General features: G+C 41.7%; 1 protein-coding gene and 1 long non-coding RNA gene across 2 annotated transcripts; one reads left to right on the top strand and one right to left on the bottom strand.

Moving 5' to 3' along the window:
• Positions 1–3930: 3930 nt before the first annotated feature.
• On the bottom strand, positions 3931–13683 carry LOC119798983. Its single transcript, XR_005282797.1, has 10 exons — positions 13657–13683; positions 11630–11700; positions 10936–11006; positions 10234–10304; positions 9532–9602; positions 8838–8908; positions 8136–8206; positions 7434–7504; positions 6747–6817; positions 3931–4121 (listed from the first exon to the last, which is right to left on the bottom strand). It is a non-coding gene; the product is annotated as an uncharacterized LOC119798983 (long non-coding RNA).
• Positions 13684–15586: 1903 nt separating this feature from the next.
• On the top strand, positions 15587–17066 carry LOC119798981. Its single transcript, XM_038308657.1, has 2 exons — positions 15587–15893; positions 16271–17066. Exons 1-2 carry the CDS (start codon positions 15589–15591, stop codon positions 16956–16958), a joined length of 993 nt encoding a protein of 330 aa, XP_038164585.1. The 5' UTR covers positions 15587–15588; the 3' UTR covers positions 16959–17066.
• The last annotated feature ends 2175 nt before the right edge of the window (positions 17067–19241 follow it).

Genomic DNA, 19241 nt, shown 5'->3' on the forward strand with positions numbered 1-19241 from the left:
GGTGTATTGCATCTTCTTCTTCACAATACCCCATAGATTTTCTATGGGGTTAAGGTCAGGGGAGTTTGCTGGCCAATTAAGAACAGGGATACCATGGTCCTTCAACCAGGTACTGGTAGCTTTGGCACTGTGTGCAGGTGCCAAGTCCTGTTGGAAAATGAAATCTGCATCTCCAAAAAGTTGGTCAGCTGCAGGAAGCATGAAGTGCTCTAAAACTTCCTGGTATGTGGCTGCGTTGACCCTGGACCTCAGAAAACACAATGGACCAACACCAGCAGATGACATGGCACCCCAAACCATCACTGACTGTGGAAACTTTACACTGGACTTCAAGCAACGTGGATGAAGTGCCTCTCTTCTTTTCCTCCAGACTCTGGGACCTTGATTTCCAAAGGAAATGCAAAATTTACTTTCATCAGAGAACATGACTTTGGACCACTCACCAGCAGTCCAGTCCTGTTTCTCTTTAGCCCAGGCAAGACGCTTCTGACGCTGTCTGTGGTTCAAGAGTGGCTTGACACAAGGAATGCGACAGCAGAAACCCATGTCTTTCATACGTCTGTGTGTGGTGGTTCTTGAAGCACTCACTCCAGCTGCAGTCCACTCTTTGTGAATCTCCCCCACATTTTTGAATGGGTTTTGTTTCACAATCCTCTCCAGGGTGCGGTTATCTCTCTTGCTTGTAAACTTTTTTCGACCACATCTTTTCCTTCCCTTCGCCTCTCTATTAATGTGCTTGGACACTGAGCTCTGTGAACAGCCAGCCTCTTTAGCGATGACCTTTTGTGTCTTGCCCTCCTTGTGCAAGGTGTCGATGGTCGTCTTTTGGACAACTGTCAAGTCAGCAGTCTTCCCCATGATTGTGTAGCCTATAGAACTAGACTGAAAGACCATTTAAAGGCTTTTGCAGGTGGTTTGAGTTAATTAGCTGATTAGAGTGTGGCACCAGGGGCCATCAATTTTGAACCTTTTCACAATATTCTAATTTTCTGATATGATGAATTTGAGATTTTCATTTGTTGTCATTTGTAATCATCAAAATTAAACAAAAAAAACATCTGAAATATATGAGTTTGTATGTAATGTATGAATATAATATACAAGTTTCACTTTTTAAATGGAATTACTGAAATCAATCTACTTTTTCATGATATTCTAATTTTATGACCAGCACCTGTATATATATATATATATATATATATATATATATATATATATATACCGTATTTTCACGACCATAAGGCGCACCGTACTAAAAGGCGCAGTCTCAGTTATGTGTCCCATTTCTGTATTTAACACACACATAAGGCGCACCGGACTATAGGGCGCGTTTTTTATATACCGGTACATGTCCTCTACTACCTTTAAATACCTCTACTGCGCATTTAAAAATACAGCGGGGCAAACTGAGTATGACTGTGCTTTATTCATGTATTTATTACAAACTATTAATGCTGGCCGTGAGACAGACACATTGCAGATGACAGTGCGCTGTGATCACTCCTAAATTAACTTAAAATCCTGAAACCTGCCGACGGAATATGTTCGCTTTTATTACCGGTATCCTGGTGCCTGCAGCTAAAATTATTTAGATGAAAAACACCTGCCAGCAGCCACGGTGAACCTGGAGCCTGCCCAGCCTAGAGGCTGCTGTTGAAGGGATTTCTGCTGTCAGTGTACCGCTGGTATGTGGGGGTCTGAGCGCCTCCGACAGAAATAGATAATCTGGATGAACTGACTGCAATCAGGAAGTTTTCAGGTGGACTTTCTCACTTAAAAACATATTAAAACTACTTTATTCCCACTGATCACAGCAAATATAGCTGCAAGATTTAGATTATTTAGATGAAAAAACACCTGCCAGCCGCCGCGGTGAAGAGGAGGAGACCCGCCCAGAGGCTGCTGTTGAATTAAGTGTTCAGGTAGAAAAATAGAGCGGGAGCAAAACTGAGTATGTTTGTTCTTTATTCATGTATTTATTACAAAGTATTAATCAAACCCATCAAAGTCATCATCCTCTGTTTCTGAATTAAACAGCTGCGCTAAATCAGACATGCCAATTTCCCCTTCTTCGCTGTCAGTCACTTTCCGTGCAGCGCGGCTCCTAATGCCTGCTTTTGCGAAAGCTTGAACAACAGAGCCAGCAGACACGTTAGTCCAAGCATCAACAATCCATCCGCAAACTGTGGCGTAACTTGCCCGGCCCTGCCTTCCACTTATCCTGAAACTGTGGTCTCTGTCGGTCACCCATCGCTCCCACGCCGCTCGCAGCCTTACTTTGAACGGCCGCTTCACACCGATGTCGAGCGGTTGAAGTTCCTTTGTCAGACCTCCCGGGATAACGGCGAGCACGGTATCCATTTGATTCACCATGTTTTTCTCTTAAGCTGTGAGATGGGCACGCATGGAGTCACAGATTAACTGCGATGGTGATGCGTGGAAAAAAACACCTGTTCTCCTCACATAGCCTACACCTTCCTCAGCCACGCTTTCATCATCTCCTCATCCATCCAGCCCTTTTCATTTGCGTTAATATCATATGTCATCAGAGCGCTGTGTCTGTCTCGCTGTCAGCTCCCAGATCAGCTTCTCTGATTGGTTGATGCGGCGCGTCCAGCAGCAAAACTTCAATTTTTCCATCTCGAGCTGCAGCAGCGCGTTGGCGGTGCGTCAGATGCTTAAACGCTCCAGACGCAGCGCCTGCTGCTCAAAACGCACTGCGGGACCTTTTGCTGTGCCTATACGCGTGTCAACCATTGACTTTGCATGTAAACTCGCTGCTTCTGCTGCACCTGCTGGGTCCGGTTCACACCGATGTCGAGCGGTTGAACAGCGAGCACAGCGTTAATTTGTTTCCCCATGTTTTTCACATCAGCTGTGAGATGGGCACGCATGGAGTCACATATTAACAGCGATGGTGATGAGTGGAAAAAAAACACCTGGTCTCCTTACATTCAGCCACTCTTTCATCATCTCCTCAATGAGGTGGTCTCAAAAGTTGCAGTTACAACACACATAAGGCGCACCGCACCAAAGGGCGCACCGCACATTTTGAGGGAAAAAAAAGACGTTTTAGTGCGCCTTATAGTCGTGAAAATACGGTATATATATATAAATGTTTGTATATCTTGAGCGTGTAACAACAGTAATTTCCCTCTGGGATTATTGAAATATGTCTTATTCTGATCTTTCTTTACCACATCTCTCAAACTGCCAGTATCACACACAATCTGCTAACTTTAATGGTGGGAAACCAAACCAGTTTGCACATCTTAGCATTTACACCAGTAATCTTAGTAGATCAACAGGAACACAGCCACTTATTGCACTTGAAAAAGCAACTGTATGTCCTATTCAGCACTCATTATTTTAAATCTTTGAAGGTCATGCCCTATAAATATTGATACCTTACCATCAACATAAGCTGTAAAGTCCAACAGGCAATATAATGTCTTTCCACCCTCTGTAACTATAACAGTTTGAACTCTTCTTGGAAGGCTGTACAAAAAATTTGGTTGGTTATGGGAATTTTTGCCCACTTTTCCACATGCATATCTGTGCTGTCATAGACTGACGCTGGAGAAAAGGTTCCAGCTCTCAGTTGGTCTAATTAATCCAAAAGGTTTTCATTCAGGTATAGTTCAGGACTCTTTGCAGGTTTCTAAGACTGCCAGTGAGCCTCAGCCTCTTGACAATATTCTGTATTAGGTTTGGTCATCTGCTGCAGTAATTCCTAATTAACTGATTATATTTCTGTATGGTAAGCTCTGGTAAAGCACTTGGAATATAATAACCAACAAATATTGGCTTCTAAACTTTTTTCCTTTCAGACAGTACTGTACATTTGTGTCTTCTAAATCCACTAAATAAATTTAAACCAGCATTAATTGTGACTGTTTAGCTGGAGAAGAGTGTTAACTTACCTTTATCTCTACTTGGTGACTTGCCTCATCATCCTCTATGGCCTTGTTCATGGTTTTAAGTTCTGCCTTAACCTTCTCCAATTTTTTATTGGTAACATCTAGACAGGACTGGACCATGTCTCGTTCCAGCTGGAAGTAGTTCCTCTCCTCCCTCTCTCTTTCTAGTTCCTCGCAAAGGCGCATAATGTGCTCTTCCATCTGAAAGACCAGAATTTGGAAGAAACAATCCAAATCCAAAAAGTTAACATAGACAAAGAGATCATGTTTTAAACAGAATAGTATGTGAAAAAGTAGGTAAAAATAAATAAACCCTATGACCACAACAGATGGGTATTTATATCTTTTTGACTGAAGACTGTCATGAACCGAGGACAGATGGACCCAGTATTCAGGAGAGACAGTCAGTAGGAAAGTTCAAAAGGTTTATTAAAATAAAAACAAAACAAAAGCGGAGCTGTGGCTCGAGGACACTGCAGGCAGGGGGGGCGGGGCACCGCCCAATCTCAGACACTCTAGGGAGGAAACACAGGTAAGTGACCACGATCAACCAATAGAAGATTAACTGTGTTGGTCACTTACCTGGTTTAACAGTCCAGACTACAGGTGTCCCAGTGCTGCAGTCCCAGAGGTGATGGTGGAAGCTGATCCTGGTCAGGGATCCAGAACAGACAGGAACAGACAGAGGTGGCAGGATCCAGACTTCCATGCAACCACAGGCTTCCAGGAGGGTTCGGAGTCTGACTGGGACCAGAAGCATGACCAGGTGGTCACGCACAGGAGCAGACAGGATCAGGTGCAGACAGGCAGGCTCAGTGGAAGAGGGTAGCCGAGACAGGACGTGGAACCAGAACTTGAAGCAGACTTTAAACTGGTCTCCACCCAGGAGCCAGGCTTACTTAGATAAAAACTGAACCCCCCCCCCATAATGAGCCAAAAACCCAGAGGACTCCGCAGGGGAGGAACAGTGGACGATCAGGAGACGAGACAAACACTAAAACCCTCTTTCCACTGGCTGCCAGGATCCAGGACATGAACCAAATAAAAACTGACAGAAAGACAAGCAATGATCTGGCACTGAATGCTCAGGCTGAACTGAATATAAACCAGAGGAAACAGGTGAGAGGAATTAATTATAATGAGGCAGGGAGGGAAGAGGGCAGGTGAAAGGAATTACTAATTAAGGGAGAGCAAACAGGCCAGATCATGACAGAAGACACTGTCATTTTGTTTTTTCTAAAGAGAATGCTCACTGTTATCTATAATGTTCTTAATTTTATGAAGAATTCTCTTTCATGAAAACATCTCCAGAGGCTCTAGAGAAGTTTCTGAAAAAGAACGGACCTTCTTTCTTAGCTTGTTGAGCTTCTTTAAGTCATTTGCTGTGATGCTGTTATCCCAGAACTTGATGAGGGAAGAGATAAAACTCCACAACATACTTATCGAAGATACTCTGAAGGGCCGAAGCTTCCTTAGGAAGTATCGTCTGCTCTGTCCCTTCTAGATAACTTTAAAGTTATCAAGAAGTCTATTGTCCAGTCTATTGTCCAGGTGAACACAAAGGTATTTATACTCCTCTACCACGTCCACTTCTTCTCCCATTGTGTTAATAGCATCCAGCTTGCTCCCTGATGCACCCAACAACTGCAGTCATTTGAGTGTTTCTGCAGATGAGAGAACTCTGTCTTGCATTGGATGTCTGTACAGACAGCTGTACAGAGGAAATAATAATGGTGAGAGTACCATCCCTTGTGCTGCTCCTACACTGCTGACTACCTGATTGGACAGCTGACCCCTCAGTCTCACAAACTGTGGTCTGTTTGTCCAGGCAATTGTTGATGCCTGGACAAACTCCATTTGCTCTCCATTTGCGTCTTCACTTGACTCCACAAGACAGATAGTTTGAAGGTTGAGGCAGCAGCACCATTTACTGATTTGGTTGAGAGCAAATGGACAGAAGAAGGATAACCTATAGCAGGAGTAGAAGATAAAAGATTTAGATGTGAGGGGGAAGCTTTGGGCCAAAGGAGGGATGGGATGTTCGTTTGACTGTGGTCAGCAGAGAAGGGGGCTGAGCTTGTTTGTGAACTGATGATCCTTCTGACTTAAGCCTGAGATCTCCTTCATCCCTGATAACATATCTCTGATACTGTTCTCTTGGAGATTGCTTTCCAGCCTCCTCATTTATGCATCCCTTGTCTCTCTTATCTGGATCTTCAGTTGCATCTGCACCCTCCTCAGGAGTTCCCCATCTCCATTCCGGAAGGCCCATTTTTCTTGTTTACCAGTTCCATCAGTTCACTGCTGATATCCAGGTTTTATTGTTGGGGAAGCATCTATCTAAACAGTACTGTATATCGCAAGTCACACAGTCAGTTCAATTCAATTTCATTTTAGGTTATTTATAAATACCAAATCACAACACATTTCATCTCAGGGCATTTTACAGAGGCAATACCAGACGACTGCATGCTCCTCCTGGATGTATTTGCAGTCTTCCCTAACCCTAATGTGTGGATATTATTTAAACCTAACCCTGAATTTATTTCCTAACCCTAATGTGTGGTGTCTAAGCTTATTTCCATTTCGCATGCGTATTGGGGAGGAGCCATAAGCCCTATATAACGGAGGCCCTAGCCATTTTTCTATCATTTCAAGCTTGTGCTGTGTGGATGTTGGACTGTAACAGAGGGTGCTTAAACAAAATTCAATGCTGTGGGGAACAAGTCAAGTCATATGCTCATCTAAGGACATGTCAAACACAATGAAAGGAGCAAATACCTGTGGAGAGAAAAGTCAAGAAAGACGAAATAAGCATTTACTTACCGTGTGTTGGCCTGAAGAAGACTCATTCCACTCGAAATATAGCCGGTTTGATACACACGAAGACAGCAGCCCTAAATTGGGAGAAATAAGAACACTAATTAGCAGATTGTAAGGACAAGAATGGTGGTTCACAACACAAGCCAAATCAAATTCTTTTATTTTTTTCTGGATAATGATGGGGGGTTCTGTTCGACATGTGGTGTCAGTGCACTGCTGGTTGTCCCTATTGAGCAACCAGTACCTTTTCATAAACCTAACCAGCCAGAAGCCCACCGGACAGGGTCCTCTTGAATCCTACCTTATTTTATTTTATTTTAAAACCTATCCAGTGTGTCTTTAAACCCTATCCTGTGTGTCTTCCCTAACCCTAATGTGTGGATATTATTTAAACCTAACCCTGAATTTATTTCCTAACCCTAATGTGTGGTGTCTAAGCTTATTTCCATTTCGCATGCGTATTGGGGAGGAGCCATAAGCCCTATATAAGGGAGGCCCTAGCCATTTTTCTATCATTTCAAGCTTGTGCTGTGTGGATGTTGGACTGTAACAGAGGGTGCTTAAACAAAATTCAATGCTGTGGGGAACAAGTCAAGTCATATGCTCATCTAAGGACATGTCAAACACAATGAAAGGAGCAAATACCTGTGGAGAGAAAAGTCAAGAAAGACTAAATTAGCATTTACTTACCGTGTGTTGGCCTGAAGAAGACTCATTCCAGTCGAAATATAGTCGGTTTAATACACACGAAGACAGCAGCCCTAAATTGGGAGAAACAAGAACACTAATTAGCAGATTGTAAGGACAAGAATGATGGTTCACAACACAAGCCTAACTAAATTCTTTTATTATTTTTTTCTGGATAATGATGGGGGGTTCTGTTCGACATGTGGTGCCAGTGCACTGCTGGTTGTCCCTATGGGTCAACCAGCCCCTTTTCATAAACCTAATCAGCCAGAAGCCCACCAGACAGGGTCCTCTTGAATCCTACCTTATTTTATTTCATTTTATTTAATTTTAAAACCTATCCAGTGTGTCTTTAAACCCTATCCTGTGTGTCTTCCCTAAACCCTAATGTGTGGATATTATTTAAACCTAACCCTGAATTTATTTCCTAACCCTAATGTGTGGTGTATAAGCTTATTTCTTTTTCGCATGCGTAGAGGAGGAGGAGCCATAAGCCCTATATAAGGGAGGCCCTAGCCATTTTTCTATCATTTCAAGCTTGTGCTGTGTGGATGTTGGACTGTAACAGAGGGTGCTTAAACAAAATTCAATGCTGTGGGGAACAAGTCAAGTCATATGCTCATCTAAGGACATGTCAAACACAATGAAAGGAGCAAATACCTGTGGAGAGAAAAGTCAAGAAAGACTAAATTAGCATTTACTTACCGTGTGTTGGCCTGAAGAAGACTCATTCCAGTCGAAATATAGTCGGTTTAATACACACGAAGACAGCAGCCCTAAATTGGGAGAAACAAGAACACTAATTAGCAGATTGTAAGGACAAGAATGATGGTTCACAACACAAGCCTAACTAAATTCTTTTATTATTTTTTTCTGGATAATGATGGGGGGTTCTGTTCGACATGTGGTGCCAGTGCACTGCTGGTTGTCCCTATGGGTCAACCAGCCCCTTTTCATAAACCTAACCAGCCAGAAGCCCACCAGACAGGGTCCTCTTGAATCCTACCTTATTTTATTTCATTTTATTTAATTTTAAAACCTATCCAGTGTGTCTTTAAACCCTATCCTGTGTGTCTTCCCTAAACCCTAATGTGTGGATATTATTTAAACCTAACCCTGAATTTATTTCCTAACCCTAATGTGTGGTGTATAAGCTTATTTCTTTTTCGCATGCGTAGAGGAGGAGGAGCCATAAGCCCTATATAAGGGAGGCCCTAGCCATTTTTCTATCATTTCAAGCTTGTGCTGTGTGGATGTTGGACTGTAACAGAGGGTGCTTAAACAAAATTCAATGCTGTGGGGAACAAGTCAAGTCATATGCTCATCTAAGGACATGTCAAACACAATGAAAGGAGCAAATACCTGTGGAGAGAAAAGTCAAGAAAGACGAAATAAGCATTTACTTACCGTGTGTTGGCCTGAAGAAGACTCATTCCACTCGAAATATAGCCGGTTTGATACACACGAAGACAGCAGCCCTAAATTGGGAGAAATAAGAACACTAATTAGCAGATTGTAAGGACAAGAATGGTGGTTCACAACACAAGCCAAATCAAATTCTTTTATTTTTTTCTGGATAATGATGGGGGGTTCTGTTCGACATGTGGTGTCAGTGCACTGCTGGTTGTCCCTATTGGGCAACCAGTACCTTTTCATAAACCTAACCAGCCAGAAGCCCACCGGACAGGGTCCTCTTGAATCCTACCTTATTTCATTTTATTTAATTTTAAAACTTATCCAGTGTGTCTTTAAACCCTATCCTGTGTGTCTTCCCTAAACCCTAATGTGTGGATATTATTTAAACCTAACCCTGAATTTATTTCCTAACCCTAATGTGTGGTGTATAAGCTTATTTCTATTTCGCATGCGTAGAGGAGGAGGAGCCATAAGCCCTATATAAGGGAGGCCCTAGCCATTTTTCTATCATTTCAAGCTTGTGCTGTGTGGATGTTGGACTGTAACAGAGGGTGCTTAAACAAAATTCAATGCTGTGGGAAACAAGTCAAGTCATATGCTCATCTAAGGACATGTCAAACACAATGAAAGGAGCAAATACCTGTGGAGAGAAAAGTCAAGAAAGACTAAATTAGCATTTACTTACCGTGTGTTGGCCTGAAGAAGACTCATTCCAGTCGAAATATAGTCGGTTTAATACACACGAAGACAGCAGCCCTAAATTGGGAGAAACAAGAACACTAATTAGCAGATTGTAAGGACAAGAATGATGGTTCACAACACAAGCCTAACTAAATTCTTTTATTATTTTTTTCTGGATAATGATGGGGGGTTCTGTTCGACATGTGGTGCCAGTGCACTGCTGGTTGTCCCTATGGGTCAACCAGCCCCTTTTCATAAACCTAATCAGCCAGAAGCCCACCAGACAGGGTCCTCTTGAATCCTACCTTATTTTATTTCATTTTATTTAATTTTAAAACCTATCCAGTGTGTCTTTAAACCCTATCCTGTGTGTCTTCCCTAAACCCTAATGTGTGGATATTATTTAAACCTAACCCTGAATTTATTTCCTAACCCTAATGTGTGGTGTATAAGCTTATTTCTTTTTCGCATGCGTAGAGGAGGAGGAGCCATAAGCCCTATATAAGGGAGGCCCTAGCCATTTTTCTATCATTTCAAGCTTGTGCTGTGTGGATGTTGGACTGTAACAGAGGGTGCTTAAACAAAATTCAATGCTGTGGGGAACAAGTCAAGTCATATGCTCATCTAAGGACATGTCAAACACAATGAAAGGAGCAAATACCTGTGGAGAGAAAAGTCAAGAAAGACTAAATTAGCATTTACTTACCGTGTGTTGGCCTGAAGAAGACTCATTCCAGTCGAAATATAGTCGGTTTAATACACACGAAGACAGCAGCCCTAAATTGGGAGAAACAAGAACACTAATTAGCAGATTGTAAGGACAAGAATGATGGTTCACAACACAAGCCTAACTAAATTCTTTTATTATTTTTTTCTGGATAATGATGGGGGGTTCTGTTCGACATGTGGTGCCAGTGCACTGCTGGTTGTCCCTATGGGTCAACCAGCCCCTTTTCATAAACCTAACCAGCCAGAAGCCCACCAGACAGGGTCCTCTTGAATCCTACCTTATTTTATTTCATTTTATTTAATTTTAAAACCTATCCAGTGTGTCTTTAAACCCTATCCTGTGTGTCTTCCCTAAACCCTAATGTGTGGATATTATTTAAACCTAACCCTGAATTTATTTCCTAACCCTAATGTGTGGTGTATAAGCTTATTTCTTTTTCGCATGCGTAGAGGAGGAGGAGCCATAAGCCCTATATAAGGGAGGCCCTAGCCATTTTTCTATCATTTCAAGCTTGTGCTGTGTGGATGTTGGACTGTAACAGAGGGTGCTTAAACAAAATTCAATGCTGTGGGGAACAAGTCAAGTCATATGCTCATCTAAGGACATGTCAAACACAATGAAAGGAGCAAATACCTGTGGAGAGAAAAGTCAAGAAAGACGAAATAAGCATTTACTTACCGTGTGTTGGCCTGAAGAAGACTCATTCCACTCGAAATATAGCCGGTTTGATACACATGAAGACAGCAGCCCTAAATTGGGAGAAATAAGAACACTAATTAGCAGATTGTAAGGACAAGAATGGTGGTTCACAACACAAGCCAAATCAAATTCTTTTATTTTTTTCTGGATAATGATGGGGGGTTCTGTTCGACATGTGGTGTCAGTGCACTGCTGGTTGTCCCTATTGGGCAACCAGTACCTTTTCATAAACCTAACCAGCCAGAAGCCCACCGGACAGGGTCCTCTTGAATCCTACCTTATTTCATTTTATTTAATTTTAAAACTTATCCAGTGTGTCTTTAAACCCTATCCTGTGTGTCTTCCCTAAACCCTAATGTGTGGATATTATTTAAACCTAACCCTGAATTTATTTCCTAACCCTAATGTGTGGTGTATAAGCTTATTTCTATTTCGCATGCGTAGAGGAGGAGGAGCCATAAGCCCTATATAACGGAGGCCCTAGCCATTTTTCTATCATTTCAAGCTTGTGCTATGTGGATATTGGACTGTAACAGAGGGTGCTTAAACAAAATTCAATGCTGTGGGGAACAAGTCAAGTCATATGCTCATCTAAGGACATGTCAAACACAATGAAAGGAGCAAATACCTGTGGAGAGAAAAGTCAAGAAAGACTAAATAAGCATTTACTTACCGTGTGTTGGCCTGAAGAAGACTCATTCCACTCGAAATATAGCCGGTTTGATACACACGAAGACAGCAGCCCTAAATTGGGAGAAACAAGATCACTAATTAGCAGATTGTAAGGACAAGAATGATGGTTCACAACACAAGCCTAACTAAATTCTTTTTATTATTTTTTTCTGGATAATGATGGGGGGTTCTGTTCGACATGTGTGCCAGTGCACTGCTGGTTGTCCCTATTGAGCAACCAGCCCCTTTTCATAAACCTAACCAGCCAGAAGCCCACCGGACAGGGTCCTCTTGAATCCTACCTTATTTTATTTCATTTTATTTAATTTTAAAACCTATCCAGTGTGTCTTTAAACCCTATCCTGTGTGTCTTCCCTAACCCTAATGTGTGGATATTATTTAAACCTAACCCTGAATTTATTTCCTAACCCTAATGTGTGGTGTCTAAGCTTATTTCCATTTCGCATGCGTATTGGGGAGGAGCCATAAGCTAGGGTGACCATATTTTCATTTGGGAAAACCAGGACACCTTGGAGCGGGTGTGTGTGTGTGTGTGTGTGTGTGTGGGGGGGGGGGGGGGGGGGGGGTTGATTGAAAGAACAAATTTCTCACCATCGGGATTAGCTCCGCGATCAGAGGAAATCTTACTTGGCGCACAACAGTGGTGGAAATTGGAAGTTCTGTGAATAGTTCCGTCTGAAATGAATGAAAATGAAATTGTTTTAATGGTTATTGAGTCAGATATGTGGCGGTAATGTTTGGTTTATCTGAAGGTTTTTATCTGTTACTGTGTAAATGGGTTTGGCTGTAATTTAAGGACAGATTCTGATATATCTGCAGAGTGGGAACTATAAATCTGATAGGAGTTTAATTTTTTTATTGTTGTTTTGCACAATATGCTTAACTAAGTATTTTTTGTTGTTGAATATTAGAGATTTTGCAGATATATTTTGTAGATACATTGTTTAGATTTACTTATATATTTCTAACCCTTTTAGAGAATAGAATAGAAAATCCCTTTTTTGTCCCACAATGGGCAGATTTACAGCAGCAGAAAGATTATTGAACATGGTCACACAAATGTGGACCTTAGAAAAATTTATAAAAATAACATAATAGGGAAGAGTTAAAATATAAAAAATGCAATTCTGTAAAGTGTTTTAACAATATAAAACCGGATAATTAATAATATGCTGCTATGGACATTTTTACAGTAATGGATATTTGAAAATAGCAGCAACATCAGAGATGTGCAGAATGACAGCAGCAGGTTATTTAACTGACTAAGGTTTCTATCATTACATTTGATTGGATTTGTTCCTGCTCACGGTGGTTGAAACCTTTATTCCACTCTGGATTCTTGTGAGTGTAGTGTTTGTTCACTTTAACTTTTTTTTAAATAAATAAATAAACAAACAGTTTTGAAAACCTCGGTATTCATTCTTTTCCTGCTTTGTGTGTCAACCTTCACGGTTGCTAAGCAACAGAGCATACAGCGGTAAAACCCGCCGAAGGGTGGACCTATTCGAATTTACAGCCAAAACTCTTCCGGTCTCCTTATTTTCAAGGACTTCGAAGGATCCAGTCTAGGTAGACCGCGTCCTTGGAGGATGCGTCCTAGGTTTTCGAACAGAGCCTCTGATTAAGAACAGGGCTGCCTGCACTGACACGGCTCAGGGATTACTTCACACGGAGCGTTGTGCGCAGTGAAATCAGGACATTTCCTCACTTTCTAAAAAAAAACCGGGACGCCCGGGACAGGACGTGAAATACGCATATGTCCCAGGAAATACGGACGTTTGGTCACCCTACCATAAGCCCTATATAAGGGAGGCCCTAGCCATTTTTCTTCATTTCAAGCTTGTGTTGTGTGGATGTTGGACTGTAACAGAGGGTGTTTAAACAAAATTCAATGCTGTGGGGAACAAGTCAAGTCATATACTCATCTAAGGACATGTCAAGTACATTGAAATGAGCAAATACCTGTGGAGAGAAAAGTCTAGAAAGACGAAATAAGCATTTACTTACCGTGTGTTGGCCTGAAGAAGACTCATTTCATAAACCAAACATTTATGTTTATGAACAAAGAAGGCTTTTTTATTCCACTCATAAATAACATGTAGATAGTGTCTCATGAAGGGAAAGGAGATATGGACATAAAGGTCTATCAAAATATCTAACGATGTACCTGCAATAATTACAGAAATGTATCTAGGATTTATTTAAAGACTGGGCTCATTTTGTTGTTCGTTTGTTGTTGTTTTTTTGCATTATGTCATTTAGTGCACCTATTCAAATGCAAATTACGCTACTAAAATAAAACTCAGGATCAAAAGGGTTTCTCTTCACTAGAAAAGATGCGAGTGATATAGCACTGCCCCATTGCACAAACTTTTTGCATTTCTCTCATTTTCTTTAAATTCATTGATGTTTATTGATGCTTCAAATTAATCAGCAGTGGAAATGCTTCTGACAGAAAACACTTTAATTTCAGTAATACTTTCAGTTTATCGGATATTCCAAACATGCTTATGCATTCCCACTTATTGTTGTTCACTTAAAATTTTTCTGACTCTAACTAGTCCCACAGTTTTCAACCGATTTCAACAATTTTGGTATCAAAACGTTCAGCTTGTTCAGGAGAATTGTGCTGTGTCTTTTGGTAAAGATCTTTTTTGTAGTTTTCGAGATATTCTGCTTTTTCTGTGTTTTTTTTGTCCCATTGAAATGCATGTAGAATTCTTAGATTTCCGAAAAATTCAGCTAAAACTTTATCATCTTCAACCTTTAACTACTTCAGCATACTTTCAGCTAGAAACACCATTCAACTTTTAAAATGTTTCTGTGTCTTTCTGCTATTACTGTTTAACTCAGCTTTTTGCTAACTTTTACAGTTTTTCTTCAGTGAAGCTTCAAACTTTAAAAGAAAATTTTAAGATTTTCAGATTTATAATGGAAGTCTATGGACGGAATTCTTCAACTGCTAGAGTGCGCGCTCTAGCTTTTGAGCTGTTCTGGTTTTTCCAAACAAATTTTTCTCAGTCCCTCATTTTTCACTCAATTGAAATAATACTAGTATAATATAATATAATAATAATATTATACATCAAAACGTAGAGATTTTTGTCAGGATTCAGGAAATGTAACCCTCATTTGTGTGGCATTTACGGTTTTCTGACAGTTTTGCCCAGACCACGAAGAAGTCCACACTTCCCCCATAGAAATCCAATGAGAGCTCTCTGAAAATCCGAACTGATAATTCAAAAAAACAGACTTTTTCGTATCGCTCCCATTCAGGAACCGTTGGACGTAGCAACATGAGCCTTGTGGAAGTTGTTCCTCTGACCTTCCTAGCACTCACATTGAAGGAAGTGTGTCGATATCTTTTATTGTTTAGCTAGGAAAAAGGTTTGTTCGAGGGTAACAAATCTGTCCGAACCCCAAAATCAAGATTTTGACAATTATACACTTTTTTACATCGTCACCACACCTAGACCAAATATTGTAGAAATATGGAAGTTACACCAGTTGTAGTCCAAAGATTGCCGACGCTCCCGGTGAAATAATTTTTTTAATACCTTTTACGGTTTTGGCTCACCGCTCGTTTGTTCGCAGGGAAAGTTTTGCTTTTGAGAGTTCTGCTCTACCATTGAGCTGCATGTTATTTAATGAGACCAGCAGGATTTACAAACCTTTGTTTCTCCTTCCCATTAAGGCTGTGAATGAGCTACATCCATGAAAGTTACCCCAACTGGAGACAAAGGATAGCTCTCGCTTATGCTGCGTTCACACCGGGGGCAGCAAAAGCAGCAAAATCGCGTCTGCTGCTTCATTTTTGCTGCTTGTACCAGTGAATTCTGACGCGCGTCTGAAGCAGCTTTGCTGCTCTCGCTGCGCGGTCCAAAAGTGGGTCTGACGCGCGTTGGGCAGAGCTTCACTATCCTTTCTTTGCCTGGAACAATGGCGGATGAAATTGAGAGAGTCGCCTGGCTTATTTTAATAAATAAAGCTAGAGAACGCCGTTTTCGGGCGCGTCGTTGTCATATCTGGATTCACGAAACAATTCAGAGGCGTTCAGTTTGTGGAGAGTTTCACCATCTACTCCAGGAACTCCGAGCCGACGAGGGTCGCTTCCAGCGCTACCATTGTCTCACCCCAGCCCAATTTGATGAGCTGCTGTCCCGCATTGGTGCCCGCATCACCTACCAGGACACAAACTACAGACGGTCAATTTCAGCTGAAGAGCGCCTGTCTATCTGTCTCAGGTTAGTGAGAAAGAAGGCTCGTATCGGTGCTGAAAAAAAATTATTATTTCATTGCTGTGGTAACAATTAAGGAGGGCTTATTTTAAAGTATAACATGCTGAAGGTATTTTTTAAACACTTTGATGAATTTGTAGCTCATATATATATATATATATATATATATATATAGAGAGAGAGAGAGAGAGAGCAATATCTATATATATAGATATATAGATATTGCTCTCTCTCTCTCTCTCTCTCTCTCTCTATATATATATATATATATATATATATATATATGTCTATATATATATACTGTACGTGTGTGTGTAATTATCTGCATTTTCTTAAAATAAATGAGATAGATCATGTGTTTTTTTTCTGTTTATTTATTTCAGGTTTCTTGCAACTGGTGACTCATACAGGTCAATTGCCAGCAGCTTCCGGGTGGGTATTTCCACTGTCTCCATCATTGTCCCAGATGTTGTTACAGCCATCTGGGACTGCCTTGTGGGAGAGTTTATGGCTGTGCCTGGAGAAGATGAGTGGAGGTCCATTGCTGTGGATTTTTGGAGGCGGTGGAACTTCCCTCTCTGCTGTGGTGCTCTGGATGGCAAACATGTAAAGCTAAAAGCACCTCCCAACTCAGGTTCTCTCTTTTTTAATTACAAGGGAGAATACTCATTGGTCCTTTTAGCCCTTGTTGATGCCCATTACAGGTTCCGGGTGATAGATGTTGGGGGTTATGGGAGAAGAAGTGATGGTGGGATCTTGGCCAATTCCGCGTTTGGCCAGGCTCTGCGTGAGGGCACGCTGAATTTTCCACCTGACCAGCACCTCCCCAGAGCTGACCACAGAGGACCCCAGCCCCATGTGATTGTGGCAGATGAGGCGTTCCCACTACGGCGAAATTTGATGCGGCCCTTTCCTGGACGCGGCGGCCTCACCAAAGAGCAGCGCATCTTCAATTATCGTCTGTCACGGGCTCGTCTGGTGGTGGAAGATGCGTTCGGGATTTGGTCTGGCCGGTGGAGGATGTTTGCCGTCAGCTGGAGATCTACCCAGAGGTTGTGGAGAAATGTGTGAAGGCCACTTGTGTTCTTCACAATTTCATAAGGGCAAATGGGCATGTACCTGCACTGAGTGGAGCTGGAACAAAGGAAGATCCCCTTCCAGATGTGGGGCGCATGGGAGCAAACCATGAAGCAAGAGAGGCAACTGATGCCAGAGAGGCATTCATGGCCTACTTCTGTGAGGAGGGAGCAGTTCCATGGCAGCCAACTGAGTAGTCATGTCCTCCACAGGACTGACGCACAACGGCTCTTTTAAGAGCCACCCACCAAAACTTCAAGAGCCTAGTTTCTATATAACTTAATCATTTTCCTTACTTGTTAACATGATTGTGTTGAAAACATTTATATGTTATGCTGTTTGTCTCCCTCCCCTTTGCAGAAAGTAGCTTCCTGGAACTGTTTCTGACTCCTGCTCCTGGGTAATCACAGCATAACCACAAGCAAAACCAAGACCGTTGTTACAGTTCACTTAAAAGTTTTTGGGAAAATTAATTAAAGACGATGTTAGTGATTTGTGGCTCCTGAATCTATCATTTTATCAAAATGTTTCATCTTTAAATGAATAATACTGTAAGATATAAATATTTTAATTCACTTCAACTATTTAAAAGAACTGACGAATGAAAGATCAAAGTGATAGTTTAAATAATTAAACCAAATGTAAATTCATAAAATATTTATTAAAACAGATTTTGAACAAACATTAATTCAACACAGACATACAACGTGAACAAAAAGGGAAAAGAAAACATGAAAATGTCTGTTTCCTCTCCTGCAAAAAGTGCCACCTATTTTATGTTAAAAAAAATTACTCTGTGGTCTCTGATGGTTCCAGATTAAGCGTGACATTGCTGCTTTCATACAATAGCTTATGAATTTGAAATTTTACAAAGTCCTTTGACTCTGGTGGAACCTTTTTCAGGAGAGGAAGCAGAGAACGCAGAAAATAATCGTCCTCACAGCAGGGGTCAGATGTGGATTTAGATTTTAGGACCTCCAACATCTCCCTCTCAAAATCTGTGGGCTCAACATGCTGCCTTTTCCGTCCCTCTTCTTCGATGGACCTTAAAAGCAGACAGTATAATTAGAGCAGAATACAGGATTTTGGGGATCACAAAATAAGGTCTCCTTTTATCTGGTGTTTCATTGCACAACAACAAACAGACGAGGAGACAGTACCTTACTGATTCCATACACACCTGATGATGATGGAGCAGACGATGGTCCAGGAGCAGACGATGGTCCAGGAGCAGAGGATGGTCCAGGAGCAGAGGATGGTCCAGCCAGCTCAGAGGAAGAGGCAGACAGCTCAGCAAGCTGGTTCTGAGACACTGTTGTTTCTGTCAATATATTTATTAAAACAATTTAATAATATGAACCACTATAAATTAAACAGAGGAGATGAAACCTGATCATTTTTAACTGTCTCACTAAACAAACCTCTGGCATCAGATAGCCCTGAATAATCCTCTGGCTGTACTCAGCGGCCTGCTCCTCCTCGACCCTTCCCTGCATGTTGCTAGTGGTCTCTCGTGGAGTGACGAAGGGTTCAAGGAAGGACAGGACCGCTAGATATTTCCACCTCTGTGCTGTCCCTGCTGCTGCACCACTTCTCTTTCTTTCTTTTTCCTTCTTAACCTCCCTCACATATGTGTCCCTCAAGGTTTTCCACCTCTTCCTGCATACATCCTCTGAATAAACATTTATTGAGCAGCATGAAATTAGCAATATATTGAAAGTGTATGTTTAACATTGTAAAAGCCTGGATAACTTACCAGAGAGTCCGATTTCCTCACTTATCCTTTTCCAGGCCTTGTCCTTTCTGCTCTTGTCTCTATATTCATAACTTGATTGATTATAAATCACTGGATGAGAGCAAACAGCAATGATCAATTTGTCTTCCATTTTCGCAAATTCCCGGGTTTTCTCCGTCTTTCCCTCCAGTCTGAAAACACAGCTACGTCATTTGGCGGAGCTTCTCTCTGATTGGTTGACGCGGCGCGTCGAGCAGCAAAAATTCAATTTTTCCATCTCAAGCAGCAGCGCGTTTGCGGCGCGTCGCGCGCGTCAGATGCCAAAACGCGCTCGACGCGCTGCTTCAGCTGCTCAGACGCGCTGCGCTTGCTGCTCGAAACGCGCCGCGGGACCTTTTGCTGCGCCTTGACGCGCGTCAACCATTGACTTTGCATGTAAACTCGCTGCTTCTGTCGCGCCAGCTGCCCCCGGTGTGAACGCAGCATTAGACTGAAAGAATTTTTTTGATACCATTTACGGTTGTCTTCAGCACTCGTTTGTT

The sequence above is a fragment of the Cyprinodon tularosa genome, unplaced genomic scaffold (genome assembly GCF_016077235.1).
Source record: "Cyprinodon tularosa strain WSP-4 unplaced genomic scaffold, ASM1607723v1 ctg642, whole genome shotgun sequence".
NCBI classification, from domain to species: domain Eukaryota; kingdom Metazoa; phylum Chordata; class Actinopteri; order Cyprinodontiformes; family Cyprinodontidae; genus Cyprinodon; species Cyprinodon tularosa.